Genomic DNA, 20,576 nt, shown 5'->3' with positions numbered 1-20,576 from the left:
TTTTTTTTTTTTTTTTTTTTTTTGAGACGGAGTCTTGCTCTGTCGCCCGGGCTGGAGTGCAGTGGCCGGATCTCAGCTCACTGCAAGCTCCGCCTCCCGGGTTTACGCCATTCTCCTGCCTCAGCCTCCCAAGTAACTGGGACTACAGGCGCCCGCCATCTCGCCCGGCTAGTTTTTTGTATTTTTTAGTAGAGACGGGGTTTCACCGTGTTCGCCAGGATGGTCTCGATCTTCTGACCTCGTGATCCACCCGTCTCGGCCTCCCAAAGTGCTGGGATTGGTCTTGATCTCTTGACCTCATGATATGCATGCCTCAGCCTCCCAAAGTGCTGGGATTACAAATGTGAGCCACCTTGCCTGGCCAACTATTAGGTTGTTTTAAGCAGCCAAAAGCTTTGCCTTTTAAAATTTCAGGAACCCAGGCACGGTAACTCACACCTATAACCCCAGCACTTTGGGAGACCTAGGTGGGCAACATGGTGAAACCCCATCTCTACAAAGAAATACAAAAAAATGAGTCAGGTGCTGTGGCCTACGCCTGTAATCCCAGCTACTCAGGTGCCTGAGGTGGGAGAATCACCTGAGCCCTAGCAGTTGAGGCTGCAGTGAGCTGTGATCACACCACTGTACTCCAGCCTGGGCATCAGAGTGAGACCCTGTCTCAAAACAAACAACCAAATAAAAATCTGGCTGGGCGCAGTGCCTCACGCCTGTAATCCCAGCACTTTGGGAGGCCACAGTGGGCAGATCACGAGGTTAGGAGTTCAAGACCAGCCTGGCCAACATAGTGAAACCCTGTCTCTACCAAAAAAAAAAAAAATACAAAAAATTAGCCAGGCGTGGTGGCATGTGCCTGTAATCCCAGCTACTCGGGAGGCTGAGGCAGGAGAATTGCTTGAGCCTGGGAGGCAGAGGTTGCAATGAGCCAAGATCGCACCACTGCACTCCAGCCTGGGCAACAGAGCAGAACTCCATCTCAAAAAGAAAAAAAAAAAAGGTGGCACATGCCTATAGGCCCAGCTACTCTGGAGGCTGAGGTGGGAGGATAGCTTGTGCTCAGCAGTTAGAGGCTACAGTGAGTTATGATCACCACTACACTCCAGCCTGGATGACAGAGCAAGAACTTGTCTCTATAAAAAAAAAACCAAAAACACACACAAAAAAACCATCAGGAGCTCTCATTATTTACTGCTAGCCCTCCTTCAGTTCACCCCGTCCTGCACATGCCCAGTACTCACTTCTGGGACCACTCGAGGTTCATGCCAGACTGGGTAGAGAATGCCTGCAACATTTCCTGCTGCTCTGGAGAGAGGGTGGGCACTGGGCTGGAGGAAGGCGTGGGTGCAGGCATAGCGAAGGCTCTTTGGATCTCTTCAGAACTGGCATTCCGCACAAATAGCTCGTCGTTTACAATACATAGCCTTGAGGACAAAGAGCACTTAAAAAGCTAGACAGATAACGTCATCCTCCCAACATTCCTATTCTCTGATTCTTTCAATATCCACAAGGTCCCCCCCTCCCACTCTTAGCTATTGTTACCTTTTATCATTTATCCCCTCCCATGGAATCAATGTTTGGAAGGATTATCTACCAAACACACTAGAGTTCTCCCAACCCATGGACAGTTCTTAGCTCTTTTATTCATCCTCACGACAAACTTAGGCAGTGAATATTGTTAAATGAATTTTCAGATGAGGCAGCAGCCTACTTGCTGGAAGTGGTGGAGCCAGGATGAAAACCCAGACGGCACAATTCCAGAGCCAAGCTATTAACTAACTGCCTCTTAACTACTATGTGAGCTTTCCCTGATTTCCTGTTGCCTTTCTGAAATCACCCCAAAGACTGACTCTACCTTCCAATTACCACACTGTTGGCCATGATTAGGACTGGTATCCAATGTGAAAAGCAGAATACTTACCCTGAATTGCTAGCAGGAACAGCAATGAACGTCCGCGTGAAGGCTCGCAAAGAATCCCGGGACTTTCCGTCCACTGCAATGAGAACAGCAACGACACCTTAGGGTCACTAGTGCTTTACGTTTACAAACAGCTTCTTGAATCATGGTCTTCCTTGATACAAAGAATCCTAGCGGGTCAGAGAAGGATGATTAAGTATATAAGGGTATAAGAGAAGCAGAGGTGGGGTGAAAGGTCAGGTCAGAAAGGACAATAGTAATAACTATGGCCGGGCATGGTGTCTCATGGTTATAATCCCAGCACTTTGGGAGACCAAGGCAGGTGGATCCCGTCCAACATGGCGAAACCCCGTCTGTACTAAAAATACAAAAATTAGCTGGGTGTGGTGGTGCGCGCCTATAGTCCCAGCTACTTGGGAGGCTGAGGCAGGAGAACCAGTTGAACCCAGGAGGCGGAGGTCGCAGTGAGCCAAGACTGCGCCACTGCACTCCAGCCTGGTGACAGAGTGCGACTCCGTCTCAAAAAAAAGTAATTACTACTAATCCACTGATAGCATCTGTGTGCCAGGCCCCAGGCCAAGCACTTTGTTTTTTGTTTTTTTTTTTGAGACGGAGTCATGCTCTGTCGCCCAGGCTGGAGTGCAGTGGCCGGATCTCAGCTCACTGCAAGCTCCGCCTCCCGGGTACACGCCATTCTCCTGCCTCAGCCTCCCAAGTAGCTGGGACTTCAGGCGCCGCCACTTCGCCCGGCTAGTTTTTTTTGTATTTTTTAGTAGAGACGGGGTTTCACCGTGTTAGCCAGGATGGTCTCGATCTCCTAACCTCGTGATCCACCCGTCTCGGCCTCCCAAAGTGCTGGGATTACAGGCTTGAGCCACCGCGCCCGGCCAGGCCAAGCACTTTGTAAGTCACTTCAGTTACTTCCTATAGCACCACTATGAGATGGCTATTACTTAACCCCAGCTTACAAATAAAGAATCTGTCTTAGAGGTAATGTTACTTGTCCGCAGCCCCACACAACCAAAACTGGGATGGAAACTAAGAACTGCCTGACTCCAAAGTCCTCCTAATCCCCAGGCTTTTCCCATATCCAGAAAGGACAGGTGGAGAGGTAGGCCAAGCCAAGACAGCTTGGGTTCAGAATGGGAGAAGGAGCTCAAAAAGAAAATGGGAGAGAAAGTAGCTGGGAAGCTAAGAGTGCTGAGGAAAATTCCAGCTGGGGGTGGGACCATGCTACAAACTCAGGACTCCAGAGATTCTTACCTTCCTTGAAGACTCCATTGACAGAAAAACACAGCAGTGTACTCTGAAAGAGAAGCAGCATCGGGTACAATGTACACTTCTCGGAGCCTGAGTGCCCCCCCTTGTCTATTAAATGCCACCCCCACCCCAATTTTAGGCTTCTGTCAGGGCACCAACAGGAGCTTACTGTCTGGGCGCTTATGTCTACCACGAAGGAATTGACGTCATGCTGGGTTTTGGGCAACTCGTTGAGGAAGGCAACAACGTTGAGACGCGTGTGCTTCAGCAGCCGGAACCGCAAGGCTTGGGTGGAGGAGAAAGCTCAGTGGTGCTGCCACATACTCCTGAGTTCTATGACTGATTCCTTCCCATGCCCTTTTCCCATCGTATTTTGTTCCTATCACACACTTACTAGGGTCTTTAAGCTTCTTCACATTTCTGCTATCCTTGAAATACTCAGCCAAGCTGCTTCTGGGGGAATAAGAGGAATGGACGTGGTGTTCAGAGCAGTGCTGCCAGCAGGTGCTACCTTGTATCTGCTGGGAAACCCAGTGGTCCCGGGGAGATTCTGGGATGTGATACTCACCGGGCAGGGTTCTGAGGAATGAAAGGAATGCTCAGGGAACAGCAGGCCCCATCATGGTAGGCATCCAGGAGCCCTTGCCGGTCTCCAGAGTCATAAATTGCATAGTACCTATGGGAAAATCAAAAGACAAAGTATGAACTTTGTGGTCTAGAGCCATAAAAGGACCCAGTAGCTCCCAAGAGTGAGTTGTGGCCGGGCATGGAGGCTCACGTCTGTAATCCCAGCACTTTGGGAGGCTGAGGCAGATGAACAGCTTTTGCCCAGGAGTTCAAGACCAGCCTGGGCAACATGGCAAAACCCTGTCTCTACTAAAAATACAAACAAAATGGCTGGGCGCGGTGGCTCATGACTCTAATCCCAACACTTTGGGAGGATAAGGCAGGCGGATCATGAGGTCAGGAGTTGGAGACTAGCCTGGCCAACACAGTGAAACCCCGTCTCTATGAAAAATACAAAAATTAGCCAGGTGTGGTGGCACACGCCTGTAGTCCCATCTACTGGGGAGGCTGAGGCAGGAGAATCACTTGAACCCTGGGAGGCAGAGGTTGCAGTGAGCCAAGATCACATCATTGCACTCCAGCCTGGGTGACAGAGTGAGACACTGTCCAAAAAACAAACAAACAAACAAACAAAAAATCAAAAGAGTGAGGCTGAGGTGTGCCTGGGTCTGCCCACCTTTCCCTGCCAACCCCGGGGTGGGGAGAGGGGGCCCTGGGATACTTACTGTTGTAGGAAGTGCAGGACCAGACTCTTCAAGTTTTCTGTTCCAAAATAGCTTCCCTGAAATCAAACAAGATATTAGGAACATGGAAGCAGTATTCTCTCCACACATAAGTTCTTACTCAGTCCATGCTTCCTACCTTGCAGGGCGGTAACGTCGTGGGGGCTTCAACATCAAAGGCAATTGGCGGGGGTAGCTCATGGCCATCCTGTGGAAAGGAAATAAAAGTTGACAGTGTAGACTGAGCACAGTGGCTCACACCTGTGATCCCAGAACTTTGGGAGGCCGAGGCAGGCAGATGGCTTGAGCCCAGGAGTTTTAGACCAGCCTGGACAACGTGGCAAAACCCATCTCTACCAAAAAAAAATACAAAAATTAGCTGGGTGTGGTGGTGTGTGCCTGTAGTCCCAGCTATTTGGGAGGCTGAAGTGGGAGGATCACTTGAGCCTGGCAGGCGAAGGTTGCAGTAAGCTACGATTGTGCCACTGCACTCCAGCCTGGATGACAGAGCGAGACCCTGTCTCAAAAACAAAACAAAAGTTGACAGTTTAAACCAGAGAGAAAAAGGCTGGATGCATAAGTAGACTAAAGAACTAACAGAGAAGGATCAGAAGTCACGTATAAAAGCATCATGAAAAGTATCCAGGAATCCAGGCTGGGCGCAGTGGCTCATGCCTGTAATCCCAGCACACTGGGAGGCCAAGGTGGATGGATTAGTTGAGGTCAGGAGTTCAAGACCATCCTGGCCAACATGGTGAAACCCCCGTCTCTACTAAAAATACACAAAGAAATTAGCTGGGCGTTGTGGCACACGCATGTAATCCCAGCTACTTGGGAGGCTGAGGCAGGAAAATCGCTTGAACCCAGGAGGCGGAGGTTGCAGTAAGTCTAGATTGCACCGCACTCTGGATAACAGAGCAAGACTCCATTTAAAAAAAAAAAAAAAAAAAAGGGCCTGGCAAGGTGGCTCACGCCTATAATCCCAGCACTTTGGGAGGCCAAGGTGGATGGATCACCTGAGGTGAGGAGTTTGAGGCCAGCCTGGCCAACATGGTGAAACCCTGTCTCTACTAAAACTACAAAAATTAGCCAGGCGTGGTAGCACATGCCTGTAATCCCAGCTACTCGGGCTCAGTAAGCTGTGGCAGGAGAATCGCTTGAACCTGGGAGGCAGAGGTTGCGGTGAGCTGAGATCACACCGTTGCACTCCAACCTGGGCGATAAGAGTGAAACTCCGCCTCAAAAAAATGATAATAAAAAGAAAAAGAAAACTATCCAGGAATCCTTGCGAGTGGGAGACACTGTGCTTGTTAGAATGAAAAAATTACGGACTTACCAGGCGTAATAACTTGGGAAATCGTTCGCGAATGGCGCTGTCAAGAACGGGACAGAAGTAAGTGATGCTTCAGAGCCACCGTGCCTCCTGGGCTGCTCTAGGAGCAAATATACCAAACCCGAGGGACAGCCCATCCCATCCTGCTCATCCCTCCACTCCCTCCCAGCCTGTGCTCAGGGAAAAATGGCCCCACTCCCCACCTGACCCGGGGCACCCAGACATGGACTGCCTTGAAGGCTGTCTCTTTTCTCTCTGCCTGACCCTGAGTGTCAAGGAGCAGTACTCCAAGCCTAGGCTTTAAGCCCAGGACCTCTTTCCCCTCCCTGCCCCCCTTACCTTCCACCTACTCACCTGTGCAGCCCCGGGAGGAGGGAATGGGGTGGGAGCCCAGGGGCTCCGCTGCCTCACCAGGTATCCATCAGTTCTGCCAGGTCTGGCCTTGGCCAAGACCCAAACACACCACAGGGATGGCACAGGATGTTGGGGCAGGGAGATGAGCAGGTGGGGCTCAGGAAGAGGAGAAGCCAAGGAGTAAGAAAGGAGAGGAAAAGGAGGAAAAAGAGAAAAAGGCAAGATGGGGCAGGGGCAAGGCAGAGATGGGGAGGTATAGGAGACACAGAAGAAAAAGAAAGAGAAAGCAAAGAAAAAGGGAAAAGAACTACAAGGCAAAAAAGCATCTAGAAAAATGAGGGAGAAAAGGGAGAAACTGACACAGCCCTTTCTTTCAGCTGCCCCATCCCTGTGGTCCAAGGTAGAAATGAGAAACAAATCCTTGCTGTGGTGAGTGGGCACTTGCTGTTGGCCAGGTCTCTGTCTGCTACCTGGGTCCCGATCTGAGCTGGGCGTGGGGAGCAAAGCAGCCATGGGGGCAGGAGACCTCCCTCAGAAGGTGTGAGGGTTCAGGCCCTTGCAGGATTGTGGGGGTGAGGGTCCATGCCCCACCTCTGTTGCCCCCAAGTTATCTCCTGATGGCCCCTCTGCGACTGTGCCTGTCTTAGGTTGTTCCTTCCCTGAGGAATCTTACCCGTCTCTGGCTAACCAGCCATCCACCGGGGCCAAACAGGGTGACGTGCAGTGTGTGAGTGAGGGAGAGGCAGCGCCCCCGAGGGGGTCAGTTCTCTGTCTCCTTGGTAGCCTATGCCCCCGTGGCCTCCACGCCCAGCACCTGCCTTGGGATTCCCTCGCCTGCTGGCGGGGCCCCAGCTCTGATCACGTCTTGGGGAACCCAGGTTTCTTCTTCAGGGAGAGCCCAGCTCATAGCACTGGGCGAGATAGACAGATTGCATGCCACCAGCCCCTAGGAGGCCTCAACCTCAGCATGGGCAGGAATGCCCAGGCAACAACCCTGGGCAAGTGGATCCTGAGAAAAGGGTCCCTCTTCGCGCAAGGGCAAGAGGGACCATCACAGTACAAAGGACGGAAGGCCCATCTCAGTAAGGAAGTCCCAGGTAGGGAGGGCTTCCTTAGCCCACGGACATCAGGCTCTTGGTATAAGGCCACTCCATCTATAGGGTATGTACAAATACCCTCTGGTCAGAGTAGAAAGGAGAGATGCCTTTCCTGGAACAACAGGGTAGGGAGACTCTAGAAAAGGTTGTGTTCAGGAAGAAAGAGAAAGGCCACAGACCCAGCAAACAGATAGTCAGGTCAGAAGAGAAGAGAAAGGATCTCAGGACAAAGCTGGAAGACATAGACAGACCAAAGTGGGGAGCACGTGATCCTCCCAAAGGACAGGTGGTTCCAGCTCAGGGCTGCACATCTCCGCAGACGGGCCCTGGTCAGGATGCATTAGCTCAGCCTCCCAGGGGGTGAAGGTCCCCAGGAGGGGAGACACAGGCTACAACTGACCTGATGTAGGTGGACTGGTCTCGGAAGGTGTCACACAAGGAGTTTCCGTCGAGCCAGAGCTCTTCTAGTTTCAGCCCCTTTATCTTGTCCAACTCCCGCTCAGACTTCAACTGCAAATGGTGGAAGGAAAAAAGGGAGGAGACCCTGGTGAAGACAGCCAACTGGATCCCCATACCCCCAGTACCTACGCTTAGCTCTGAAATCTTCTTTTTTAATCTCTTAAAATTTTCTTTTTTTGGGGGGGACAGGGTCTCACTCTGTCACCCAAGTTCAGTGCTGTGGCATGATCATAGTTCACTGCAGCCTCAAACTCCTGGACTCAAGAGCTCCTCCCACTTCAGACTCCTGGGTATCTAGGACTACAGGCATGTGACATCATGCTTGACTTTTTTTTTTTTTTTTTTTTGAGACGGAGTCTCGCTCTGTCACCCAGGCTGGAGTGCAGTGGCCGGATCTCAGCTCACTGCAAGCTCTGCCTCCCGGGTTCACGCCATTCTCCTGCCTCAGCCTCCCGAGTAGCTGGGACTACAGGCGCCTGCCACCTCGCCCGGCTAAGTTTTTGTATTTTTAGTAGAGACGGGGTTTCACTGTGTTAGCCAGGATGGTCTCGATCTCCTGACCTCGTGATCCGCCCGTCTCGGCCTCCCAAAGTGCTGGGATTACAGGCTTGAGCCACCGCGCCCGGCCTGACTAATTTATTTTTTAAATTAAAAAAATTTTTTTGAGACAGGTTGCTCAAGCTAGAATGCAATGGCACAATCATAACTCACTGCAGCCTTGAACTCCTGTGCTCTAGCAACCCTCCCACCTCAGCCCCCAGGAGCAGCTTGGACTACAGGCATGTGAACTCCTAGCCTTAAGTGATCTTCCTGCCCTGGCCTCCCAAAGTGTTAGGATTACAGTCGCAAACCAGCGCATCTGGCCCGAGTTCTCTCTCTTGCCTCTTGCCATCACCAGACAAACTCTCTACACCCTCTATCCATCCCTTCAAAAATATAGCCGAGCGATCAATTCTCACTTCATTTCCAGAAAGGTTTAGGATCTTCAGGTTGGGCGCCTTCTGAACAATGCTAGACATGTCATCCAGCCTGTATAGCCTGTTGTTGCTCAAGTTCAAGGACAATAGCTGTGAGGAGAAAAGAGTTTAGAGAAAGCACCACCAGCAAGTGGATCAGAGACGAATCTGCCCTCCAGCCACATCCTATCTAACCCACCCTGCTTCCTCATGCCTAATACTGGGCCAAAGGCCTTACCTCAGGGATGTTCTCTTCAATGATCCTCAGGGTAGCTGCCATACAGCTTCTGCGATTCAGGACAACGTCAATGTTCTGGGCCACCAAATCTTCAGGAAGCAGAAGGGAAGGAAAGGGAAGGCTGAAGGGTTTGCCCAGGGCAGCATTAACAGTAAAACATCCTCAAACTTTCCCTCCCTGACAAATTCCACCTTGTCACCACCTATCTGAGAACTACTGCTGTCAACCAACCTGGGTCTGAACGGAGGCCCTTGAGGTCAAGGGCTTGCTGGGAGCCATCGTATCGTTTGCTCATGATCAGCTACAGAGGTAAAAGAAGGGTTTAGTGGTCACTGGGGTGGTATGAGTGGGGTGGGGGTGTGAGAAGTGGTAAGACTGGGTTGGAAACATCTAATTTGAGCCTGCCTCACCTTTAGCTGTTCTACTTGTTCTGGCTTCAGTTCATTCAGTATAGTGTGGGGCGGAGCAGAAGAGTTGATGATGATAGATATCTGGAGGGAAGACACAAAGGGCACAGAAAACTCTAGAGAAGCCTAAGCCGCAAGACCCAGACCAAGACCCAGTCCATGCTCTGAGCACCAACTTCCACCTCCAGCCAAGCCAGGTCCTTTAAACACACCCTTCGGTTCTCCCGATCCAAAATCTTATAGTTGACAGCCTTCAATGCAGAGGCAGTGCTGGCGTCCTCAACGAAGAACTGGGCCCGTGTATTCTCATAGTGAAACTGCAAGAGGAAACAGGAGCATTACACTGGGAGTCCAGACCCCCTTGGGGAGGGGCATTACACTGGGAGTCCAGAGCCCCTTGGGGAGGGGCATTACACTGGGAGTCCAGCTTGCCCCTTCACCATCCCTGATGCCTGGCCAGCCACTCAGGCCTTGTCTTACCTCAATAGGGGTGAAGGGCACACTGCACTTGCTCTGAATCATGCTCAGGAGCCATGCCTTGTCATACTTTCTGCCATAAGGAATCTAGAAATGAGAGAAAGAGCAAAGAAGGGAACGATAAGTAAGGCTGAATAGCAGACCCAACACAATGCCTTTTATACCTTCTACCAAACTTTAAAAGACTACCTAAAGAAAGGACCAGTACTAGGTTTTCTACTTGAGACATACATAGATTCTTTAACTTCCTTTCTGTTTACTTACACTTACTATATTCTTTTTTTTTTTTTTTTTTTTTTTTTTTTTTTTTTTTTTTTTTTTTTGAGACGGAGTCTCGCTCTGTCACCCAGGCTGGAGTGCAGTGGCCGGATCTCAGCTCACTGCAAGCTCCGTTTCCTGGGTTTACGCCATTCTCCTGCCTCAGCCTCCGGAGTAGCTGGGAATACAGGCGCCCGCCACCTCGCCCGGCTAGTTTTTTGTATCTTTTAGTAGAGACGGGGTTTCATAGTGTTAGCCAGGATGGTCTCGATCTCCTGACCTCATGATCCACCCGCCTCGGCCTCCCAAAGTGCTGGGATTACAGGCTTGAGCCACCGCGCCCGGCCTTTTTTTTTTCTTTTTTAGACAAAGCTTTGCTCTTGTTGCCCAGGCTAGAATGCAATGGCACGATCTCAGCTCACTGCAACCTCCACCTCCCAGGTTCAAGCGATTCTCCTGCCTCAGCCTCCCGAGTAGCTGGGATTACAAGCACGCCCGACTAATTATTTGTATTTTTAGTAGAGATGGGGTTTCACCATGTTGGTCAGACTGGTCTTGACCATTAGTTTCAAGATATTATTTACACCTTGCCTGTCCCTCAGAGAACTTCACGGACTCCAAGCCCCATACTCAGCCTGAGCCAAATGAAGACATCCAGAGGAATTACTCCTTCCACAACCACAGTTTTCATATTTCTCTTCCACCCCTTCTCTGAACCTGCTCTAAGGTGTTGGAAGATACTGATTCCTAGGAGAAGAGACAGATACTTGACTATGGCGTAATCAGCTAACAAGAATAATTTTTGGGTTGGGCGCGCTGGCTCATGCCTATAATCCCAGCACTTTGGGAGGCCAAGGCGGGCGGATCACGAAGTCAGCAGTTCAAGACCAGCCTGGCCAATACAGTGAAACCTTGTCTCTACTAAAAATATAAAAATTAGCTGGGCGTGGTGGTGGGTGTCTGTAGTCCTAGCTACTCAGGAGGCTGAGGCAGAAGAATCGCTTGAACCCAGGAGGCGGAGGATGCAGTGAGCCGAGATCACGCCACCGCACTCCAGCCTGGATGACAGAGCAAGATTCCATTTAAAAAAAAAAAAAAAAAAAAAGGCCGGGTGCGGTGGCTCAAGCCTGTAATCCCAGCACTTCGGGAGGCCGAGACGGGTGGATCACGAGGTCAGGAGAGCCAGACCATCCTGGCTAACCCGGTGAAACCCCGTCTCTACTAAAAAATAAAAAAACTAGCCGGGCGAGGTGGCAGGTGCCTGTAGTCCCAGCTACTCAGGAGGCTGAGGCAGGAGAATGGCGTGAACCCGGGAGGCGGAGCTTGCAGTGAGCTGAGATCCGGCCACTGCATTCCAGCCTAGGCGACACAGCGAGACTCCGTCTCGGAAAAAAAAAAAAAGAATAATTTTTGTGGAATAAAATTAAACATCTCCACTCTGAGCGTGGCCTCCGATCTCTACTGTACCATCTACTTTCTCAAAGTACTCACTGTAATCTTGAACCAGTTCTTTGAGGTGCCATCCTGGCTGGTGCCAGCCCCTCCCCTCTCTGGAGGAGCTCTGTCTCTCCGCACAGTAACATGAATGCGATCTCGATCATGCCAAGTATCACCCCGACGGTTAGGTCGGGTGGTATAGGGGTTGCTGTGGGTAAACAGAGAATAAAATGACCACAAATGCTAGGAAAGTCTTCTCAAAGACCTTCCTGCACTGTGTTGGCAGGACTAAACTAAGACTGTTCAATCGCTAAGCTAGTCCTGGCATTTCTCACTATAACAGGTGGAAAGGAAAATGACATGGACAGTAAAAGGGCCATATAATCTCATGAGCCACTAAATTCAAACCAGACCAACTGGTCACTTACTATCGTACTCGGGGACCATCCTGGGCATCACTCATTGCCACATCTCCATCATCTTCCTCCAGGCGGGAAGACCGAATACCAGAACCGCCTCTTCCAGACCTACGGTTTCCTTCACCATATTTCCACCGGAAGGGACCCCGGCCTTTTTTCTTTCTTTGAGGGAAATTAACGCGTTCATCATCGTGTTCTGGAGTTAGAAACAGGAACACAAATTAGAAGTAACTGGTCCGGCTTGGTGTGGCAATCATAGTTTCTACTCTGAACTACTGGAAGAGATACATACTAACTACACAGGCCATCTCCATGCAAACTCCGCTGCCTGTCCACAGGAAAGAACTCTCTCTGTGGGAGGTCAGCATCAAGGAAAAGTTATTGGAAATCTGTGTAGGGCTTTTGAAAAATGAAGTAGAAACTGGAATTAGAAGCAGAATGTATAAATGTGAGACCCAAAAGTGTAAGTGAACACAAATCAGACCTCTGAAAGCCACCTGAAATCTGCCACTCAATACTTTGTCTATACAGTACAGATGCCAGTTACAAATATGATCAGTTTAAGGATCCTCTAAAAATTCTCCTTGTTCTCAAATTGCCACTTTGAAGTTTTCTGAGGAGCTCTTCGATTCCTTGGCCAGAAATGCCCTTTAACTCAGGAGACAATTTCTAGACTCAGGCTCTAGTGGTAGTGCCAGGCTAGGGTGCTTAACCAGGGACCCTGGAATGCTCTCCAGGAATATAATCTGATTCATGCTGTGCAGGACTAGCGTCTTAAAAAGGGTCCCTAACTCCCAAAAGAGATCTGCCTAATACCGAGCACTCTGTAAACAATGAATCTCAACAAATGACCCTAGGAAAAAAGAACACAGAAGGCGCAGCTAACATTCATTGAGAACTGTTCTCCAGTACCGGCCACTATGCTTCAGGCACTTGATAGGAATGATCTCATTTCCCCCCCTACGTCCCCCCCCCCACTCTTAAGAAATACTGTTGTTATTCCACTTTAAAGGGGTGGAAGAGGAGAGTTTTGAATTCACGGTTTCAACCTCCACCATGCACTCCTAACTACTACAAAGAACTAACACCCAGTGTAGTGTTCAGACTGGAACATCCAGTTGATGTGTAAGTCTCGAATATTAAGCCAAAGCCCAGGCCCGAGGGTTCAAGACCGACTGGACGCAGTAAAAAATAGGGCACCAGGGCAGCCCACGAGTAGGGCACTAACTCACATTAAAGGAAGAGTCAGGCCGCCAAACCGAACTGACAGGCATCAACCACCCACAAAGTTCAAAGGAATCCCGTCCCCCTACCCCCGAGCCACCCGCTCCGAGCCGCAGGTCCCCCAACACCAGGATTCCAGGAGGAATCCAGGAGTCAACAACTCGGTAATCCACCTCGAGTGCCCCCGACCCCCCGCGCGCCGCTCCCCGCGGACGCCGGGCCCCTGGCGGCCTCACGCCCCGGAGGCTGAGGCCTAGGCCGGCGCCGCCCACCCGCGCCCCAGATAGCCGGTTCCCGACCCGAGGACCAGCACTGACCGCTGTACGACTTCCCCTCGTCCGCCATGCCACAGCGAAGAGCAAGGGCGGGCTCAAGCGCTGGCCGCTACGCCGGCAAACGACCGAACGCCCAAGCACTCAGGACCGAAGTGTCCCTACGCCGGGCGCCACCGCATTTATATAGCAAAGCACGTCGCGCGCCGCTGACGTCCCAGGCTGGGGGCGGTGTCGCCGCCCCGAGAAAGCGCGACCCCCTGCGCGTGCGCACACTTAAGGCCGTCGTGCGAGGGGCGGGGCCTGACCCTCCGCGCCCCGCCCAAGACCTGAGCTTGCGGAACCCCGGCTGGTAGCCATCAGGTCCCCGCATCTTTTCATCTGTCCGCTGACGCTGCCCTGGCAGCTTGAGTTAGTGCTAGAGCAGAGTGCTGCCGCTGCAGCCCAGAACTCAGCGGGGAACGGGGCCGTACCAAGGGCTTCCGAGGAATGGAGACCGCGCCTCCGGGTGGGAGTGATGGCTCAGACCCCTACCCGCATCTAGCCAGTGTTTCAGCTCGGCTCCTTGTCTATGCCTCGCTTTCTTCGCCTATAAGATGGATTAACAAATCACGAAGTTGAGAATTAGAATGTGAGCTCGAACGTTGACTAATGGCTTTTTTTTCCTCGAGGGCTTGACTCGGCAGGTACTATGCCTGGCACATAGTAAAAATTCAACATGTATTTGTGAAATAAATGAATTTCTATTCTGTGAATTTCCCCCACCCCACCCTGAGTTGCTGAGTCAAATGAGACGACATCTGTCAGGGGTTTGCCGAGCATTGTCTTCACAGACCTTCCATCAATGGCGTCCCCTGTTAGAAACCCATCGTGTCAACGGGGCAGACAGTGAAGCTCACCAGCAGTGGCAACTTGCTGGAGATGCCGAGGAGGAGGACATTTTAAAATATCAGGGCCTTGGGCTCTCCTAGACCCCCAAAAGCACCACCATCAGCCCCTGATTGATTGTTGTCTCTATAGCTTCAGCTTCCTTTGGAATGTATGAGACAGGGGCACTCGAGCGTCCTCAGAATGTGGTTGCGAGTCTTGGTCAGGAAGAACAAAGCACATTAATCTCTCTGGACGGTGGGTATTTTGGGCAGGTGTCTCCTCCATTCTCTGTGACTGGCTTTGATTTGGTGAAGTGCTTTGAGGGAATCAAAAGCCTCAACTGGAGTTGGGAACAAATTCTTCACCTTCCACTCCTGGCAGCAGGCAGAGCTTCTGCCTTGCTTAGCTCAAGGAAGAATTACGGCCAAATAGTTGGAGGATACAGATGAAATAGGTCCAAACACTGTTTGAGATGGTCCTGGAAGCTGCCACCAATCAGGGACCCCCTCTGGGATCCTGCTTCTGTGTGAAAGGAAGTTTCCACGCTAATCAAGTGTTGCAACACTTGGTTCTCCCCTGTCTAGAGGCAGCTGTGTATCAGAGCCCAAAATAGCCTGCCTCAGCAGTGATACCTGGCACAGCCATTAGCCCAACCCTTTCAGTTCTGGTACTGGGCAGTGGGCTCACTCCACTCGCTGCCTAGGCCCTTCGACGCTCCCACCCAGAAATGATGACATGGCTAGTGAGGCTGACAGTCTTGCTGTAATTGGGAGAAAACGGGCTGCAGCACATCTGGCAGATTGAGAGTCACCAGCAGCCAATGTCAGGGGTTGTGCAGGCAGCTGAAGGGCTCAGGGCTCCCTGCCTCACATGGTAAAAGAGGAAGAAAGAGGTCAATTGGGAAAATTGGTCCCTGGGGCTGCTTCCTCTCTTCACTCATAGGAAGGTGGGGAAAGGCATCATCTCCCTTTGCTGCCAACGTTTCCTTTGGGAGAGGCTGGAGAGGGTTTATAAAAGTCTCCTAGTGGAGACAACCTACCCCACTGGCCCCCAGCTGGCCTCTGTTCCCTTCCAGTCACTTCACAGCAGAGTCCAAATCTAGAACCCTGTGTGTTTCATAGGCCTGAGGGTGGTGGGGGGAGGACAGGGTGGCCAGAGGCAAGGGGTGGGGGGTCAGGGGCAGTGGCCATTCTTTGCAGTTCCAGGGAAACAGGGCCTTTCTCCCAAGCACCCTGCACAGGCTCAGTGGCAGCACTGGCCACTTGCCTTCCTAGGAGGGTCCCAAACCCCAACGGAGTGCCTCAGAGTGGAGAGGGTTCAAGCAAGGAAGACCACAAAGATGATGAAGAAGACAATGAGGATGAGGAAGATTTTGACCATGAGCCACCGGTTGGAGGTGACTGACTGGAAGTACTTGAGGATCTCTGAATGGGCGGCCTCAACGTCCAGCTGGGCTCCCAGCACGTTCTCGTCGATCCTGGGGACAAGGCCGGGAGAAGAGGAAACAAAAGGACACTGGATTAAAAAGAATGCTGCTGAAGTCTATTTATTGACATGGAAAGATGGTCACAATATGATCCCATTCTTATATATATATATATTTGTGTATAGAAAAAGTTTTGGAAGGATACTATAAACAAGTTATTTCTGGCTTGAAAACCAACTCTGCCATTTATTAACTTAAGACTTTTAAGTTAGTCTAACTTCAAGCTTCATTTTCCTCACCAGCAAAATGAGGATAACCCAAGCCCTGCCTTCTCTCAGACTGCTGTCAGTCTTCAATTAGTTAGTATAAAGTCCCTAACCCACAAGAGCCCCAAAAATATTACTTATAATTTTTGCTCATCAGTATTTAGATTTTTATCTGGTGAGTATGTATTATATTTATTGTAAGGGGAAAAATGTTCACAGACCATTACAGTCAAGAAATCATGGTTCTGAGTGAAAAAGAAAAACGTAATGACATGGACAGGAAGTCACGGGATAAGAAAAGCTCTATGGCCAGCCATGGTGGCTCACGCCTGTAATCCTAGCACTTTGGGAGGCTGAGGTGGGCAGATGGCTTGAGCTCACGAGTTTGAGACCAGCCTAGGCATCATGGGAAAACCCCATCTCTGCAAAAAATATAAAAATTAACTGGGTGTGGTGGTGTGACCCTATAGTCCTAGCTACTTGGGAGGCTGAGGTGGGAGGACAGCTTGAACCCAGGAGGCTGAGGAGCTCGAGGATGCAGTGAGATTGTGCCACTGCACTCCAGCCTGGGTGACATAGCAAGACTTTATCTCAAAAAAAAAACAACAAAAAACCACCAAAAAAAAAGGTATACGGACCCTAGTTTTGGCGGGGCTGTAATCCCAGCACTTTGGTAGGCCCAGGCAAGAGTATCACTTCAGCCTAGGAATTGGAGACCAGCTTGAACAACATGGTAAGACTCTGTCTCTATTTAAAACAAACAAACAAACAAACAAACAAAAAGGCCGGGCGCGGTGGCTCATGCCTGTAATCCCAGCACTTTGGGAGGCTGAGACGGGTGGATCATGAGGTCAGGAGATCGAGACCATCCTGATTAACACGGTGAAACCCCGTCCCTACTAAAAATACAAAACAATTAGCTGGGCGTGATGGCGGGCGCCTGTAGTCCCAGCTACCCAGGAGGCTGAGGCAGGAGAATGGCGTGAACCCGGGAGGCGGAGCTTGCAGTGAGCCAAGATCGCACCACCGCACTCCAGCCTGGGTGTCTGAGCAAGACTCTGTCTCAAAAAATAAATAAATAAAATAAAATAAAATTTAAATAAGTATATCGGAGGATGTGAGTAGATTACAAGCAAATATGACAAGATGTTATGGGCCTTGTGGATGCACAGATTTTGGTTTCCTCTGGGTCTCCTGGAGCCAATGCCCTGCAATACCAAGGGATGAGTGTGCTTGGGCTGACAGCACCTTGAACAAGTGATTCAATTGACATCAGCAATAAAGGGACAACCTCATCAATTGCCTACTAATGTAATCATCATGGCAAAAGTATTTACCCTAATTTCATCAATGTTAAATTTAATTTGTCATGAAAAATAAAACAAAAGGCACACTAAAGAGACACATTGAATACAAAATGTGAATCTTCCTGGGTCTTAAATTGAAAGAAAAAGAGATAAAAACTTCTGTTTTAAATATCAGATGGGGGCTGGGCGTGGTGGCTCACGCCTGTAATCCCAGAACTTTGGGAGGCCGAGACAGGCAGATCATCAGGTCAGGAGATAGAGACCACTCAGGCTAACACGGTGAAACCCCGTCTCTACTAAAAATACAAAAAATTAGCCGGGCCTGGTGGCAGGCACCTGTAGTCCCAGCTACTCAGGAGGCTGAGGCAGGAGAATCGCTTGAACCCAGGAGGTGGAGCTTGCAGTGAGCCAAAATCATGCCACTGCACTCCAGCCTGGGTGACAGAGCGAGACTGCATCTCAATAATAATAATAAATAAATAAATAAATAAAATAAATATCAGATGGGGAAACTTGAACATGGGCTGATTACTGGATCATGCTGGAGAATTGTTAATTTTCTTAGCTTGAAAATGACATTATGGGTTGGGCGCGGTGGGTCACGCCTGTAATCCCAGCACTTTGGGAGGCCAAGGCCGGTGGATTACGAGGTCAGGAGATTGAGACCATCCTGGCTAACACGGTGAAACCCCATGTCTACTAAAAATACAAAAAATTAGCCAGGCGTGGTGGCGGGTGCCTGTAGTGCCAGCTACTCAGGAGGCTGAGGCAGGAGAATGACGTGAACCTGGGAGGCGGAGCTTGCAGTGAGCTGAGATCGTGGCACTGCACTCCAGCCTGAGCAACAAAGCAAGACTCCATCTCAAAAAAAAAAAAAAAAAAAAGAAAGAAAATGACATTATGGCTGTTCAGGAGAATGCCTTATTCTTAGCATGCTGAATGAAGTATTTCGGGATAAAACAGCAGGAAATTTGCACCTACTTTCAAATAATTCGGCAAAAGAAAGAGGGGAAAGGCTGAGCATGGTGGCTCATGTCAATAATCCCAGCACTTTGGGAGGCTGAGGTGGGCGGATCACAAGGTCAGGGGTTTGAGACCAGCCTGACCAACATGGTGAAAACCTGTCTCTACCAAAAATACAAAAATTAGCTGGATGTGATGGAAGGCACCTGTAACCCCAGCTACTCAGAAGGCTGAGGCAGGAGAACTACCTGAACCTGGGAGGCAGAGGGTGCAGTGAGCCGAGATCTCGCACCGCTGCACTCCAGTCTGGGTGACAGAGTGAGATTCCGTCTCAAAAAAAAAAAAAAAAAGAAAGAGAGGAAAAAAAGTGATAAAATGTTAACTACTGGTGGCCAGACCAGATGGCCCATGCCTGTAATCCCAGCACTTGAGAAGCCAAGGTGGCTGTACTGCTTGAGTTCAGGAGTTCGAGACCAGCCTGGGGAAAATAGGAGACTCCGTCTCTACAAAAAAAAAAATTTAAAAATTAGCTGGACATGGTGGCATGTACCTGTTATTCCAGCTACTGGGGAGGCTGAGGTAGGGGGATCACTTGTGCCCAGGAGTTTGAGGCTGCAGTGAGCCATTATTGTGCTACTGCACTATAGCCCGAATGTCACCTTGTCTCAAAAGAAAAAAACAAAGATGAAAACAAAGTTAGTGACTACAGGTGAAGGGAATATGAGTGTTTATTGTGCTATCCTCCCAACTTTTCTGTAGTTTGAATATTTTATGAGGTGAAAAGGAAAATGAGCAACATCGATCAGTGGTTTTCACACCTTAGGAAAAATAAGAATCACCTGTTGAATTCTCAAATATAAAAATTCTCAAGTGTCACAACCAGAAATTCTAAGTTGGGGACCAAGAATCTGCATCCCTAAGAACTTCAGACTTAATCAGTGGTTTATAGAGCAAGTGCTCAAACCCAGATCCACTGCCATGCAGGGAGGACGCATATGAATGTCTACACCTATTTTAAAGACTGCATCCTTTCATAAATTTATTTTGTATATGGTTGCCCATAAATTCTACTTCCTTATTTCCCTTTTATGCTCCAACATACTGTAAAATTGCTACTGAGCCATTCTACTGAAAATACTGGCACTGATCCAATTAATTCAAGCCTCCCCCACCCCCACCCCCACCCCAGACTCTAACACATCCTTACCTCTGACTTTCTCAGGAACAATAAGAAATAACCACTCCTTAAAATTCCTCTACCCCAAGTTCTAAGGACACATTTCTCTCTCTGCTTTCTTCTCTCATCTTCCTCAACCTTCCTCCTCAGTCTGGCCAGATTCTTCCCTTCTCTACATACCCCGACTCCATGGGGGATCTGTCCTGACCTTTTTCTTACTTTACCCACTGTCTCTGGGTGGTCTATGCCCAGGGTTTCACCAAGAGGCCACTGTCCTAAGTCCTTACACTGCCTTCTCTTCCAAACATCAAAACATGAAATGCCTACTAAACTGTCATTTAGCTGTCCCATGCAGTCTGAGACACTCAGCACATCCAGAACCAACCTAATTCTCACCCAGCATCAATCTGCTCACTTCTTCTTATGTTCTCTCCCTGACACCAAATTTCTTGCTGTGACACACAGGTCATTTGTGACCTGGCCTTGCCTCTCACCACTCCCCCAGCCATGCTGAGTAATTCTGCACTCCTGAATCTACCAAGTTCTTTCTCATTTCTGTGCTGTTTTTCCCTCACATGGAACAGCTTCTCCTTTCCCCTTTTTGGGCTGGCATTCCCCTCAAGTCTTAGCTTGGTATCACTTCTGGGAAGGCCCCTTGGCCCCACCTAGGAGCAGTACCTACTCTTGAGTTCTCTCGTCCCCTTCTTTTTTTTTTTAAATAGAGACAGGGTCTCTGTGTTGCACAGGCTGTCTTGAACTCCGGGCCTCCCAAAAGTAATCCTGCCTTGGCCTCCCAAAGTGCTGGGATTACAGGGATGAGCCACTGCACCCAGCCTCATCCCCTTCTCTTCTTGCCCTATCATACTGAGGTGTCACTGTCAACTTATGTCTCTCCTACTAGTGAGCTCCAGGAGGACCAGAATGGTCTTTCACTCTCTTATCCTCAGACCCAGCAGGATAAGCTCACAGCAGCAAGAAATGTTTGCTAAACCAATGAGCAAATGCATGCTAACAGTGAAAACTACTTACGACACTGTTTCAAGGAAGACTAGAATGTAAAGTTGCCTATATGCTATTTTTAGATGTATATTGATTGAGGAAAGAACTCAAATATCTTTTATAATTCTGTTTCACTGAATCTATAATAATATTCTTTTTTTTTTTTTTTTTTT

At 49.6% G+C, this 20,576-nt stretch overlaps 2 protein-coding genes across 6 annotated transcripts in view; both read right to left on the bottom strand.

Moving 5' to 3' along the window:
- NXF1 (nuclear RNA export factor 1) overlaps window positions 1–13,604 on the bottom strand; it is a 15,388-nt gene extending 1,784 nt beyond the window's left edge. Inside the window, exons 1-19 of the mRNA XM_025356051.1 lie at window positions 13,441–13,604; window positions 11,909–12,095; window positions 11,535–11,688; window positions 9,789–9,872; window positions 9,521–9,625; window positions 9,312–9,392; window positions 9,133–9,202; window positions 8,902–8,990; window positions 8,667–8,774; window positions 7,649–7,758; window positions 5,801–5,837; window positions 4,604–4,672; window positions 4,468–4,523; window positions 3,744–3,851; window positions 3,570–3,628; window positions 3,345–3,460; window positions 3,179–3,221; window positions 1,919–1,991; window positions 1,239–1,421 (exon numbers count right to left, since the gene is read on the bottom strand). Of these exons, the coding sequence (XP_025211836.1) occupies window positions 1,239–1,421; window positions 1,919–1,991; window positions 3,179–3,221; window positions 3,345–3,460; window positions 3,570–3,628; window positions 3,744–3,851; window positions 4,468–4,523; window positions 4,604–4,672; window positions 5,801–5,837; window positions 7,649–7,758; window positions 8,667–8,774; window positions 8,902–8,990; window positions 9,133–9,202; window positions 9,312–9,392; window positions 9,521–9,625; window positions 9,789–9,872; window positions 11,535–11,688; window positions 11,909–12,095; window positions 13,441–13,468 (1,760 nt within the window). The 5' untranslated portion in view covers window positions 13,469–13,604. The remainder of the gene's footprint in view (window positions 1–1,238; window positions 1,422–1,918; window positions 1,992–3,178; window positions 3,222–3,344; window positions 3,461–3,569; window positions 3,629–3,743; window positions 3,852–4,467; window positions 4,524–4,603; window positions 4,673–5,800; window positions 5,838–7,648; window positions 7,759–8,666; window positions 8,775–8,901; window positions 8,991–9,132; window positions 9,203–9,311; window positions 9,393–9,520; window positions 9,626–9,788; window positions 9,873–11,534; window positions 11,689–11,908; window positions 12,096–13,440) is intronic.
- Window positions 13,605–15,008: 1,404 nt separating this feature from the next.
- STX5 (syntaxin 5) overlaps window positions 15,009–20,576 on the bottom strand; it is a 27,177-nt gene continuing 21,609 nt past the window's right edge. For 2 of the 5 annotated variants that reach the window (XM_025356052.1, XM_025356053.1), the window contains one exon: window positions 15,009–15,780. In XM_025356052.1, coding sequence (XP_025211837.1) covers window positions 15,567–15,780 — 214 coding nt within the window. In that variant the 3' untranslated portion in view covers window positions 15,009–15,566. The remainder of the gene's footprint in view (window positions 15,781–20,576) is intronic. The other 3 variants (XM_025356054.1, XM_025356056.1, XM_025356057.1) reach the window with 2 other exon arrangements.

The sequence above is a fragment of the Theropithecus gelada genome, chromosome 14 (genome assembly GCF_003255815.1).
Source record: "Theropithecus gelada isolate Dixy chromosome 14, Tgel_1.0, whole genome shotgun sequence".
NCBI lineage: Eukaryota > Metazoa > Chordata > Mammalia > Primates > Cercopithecidae > Theropithecus > Theropithecus gelada.
Note: the sequence above shows the minus strand (reverse complement) of the source record. Positions and strands in the feature narration are given on the sequence as shown.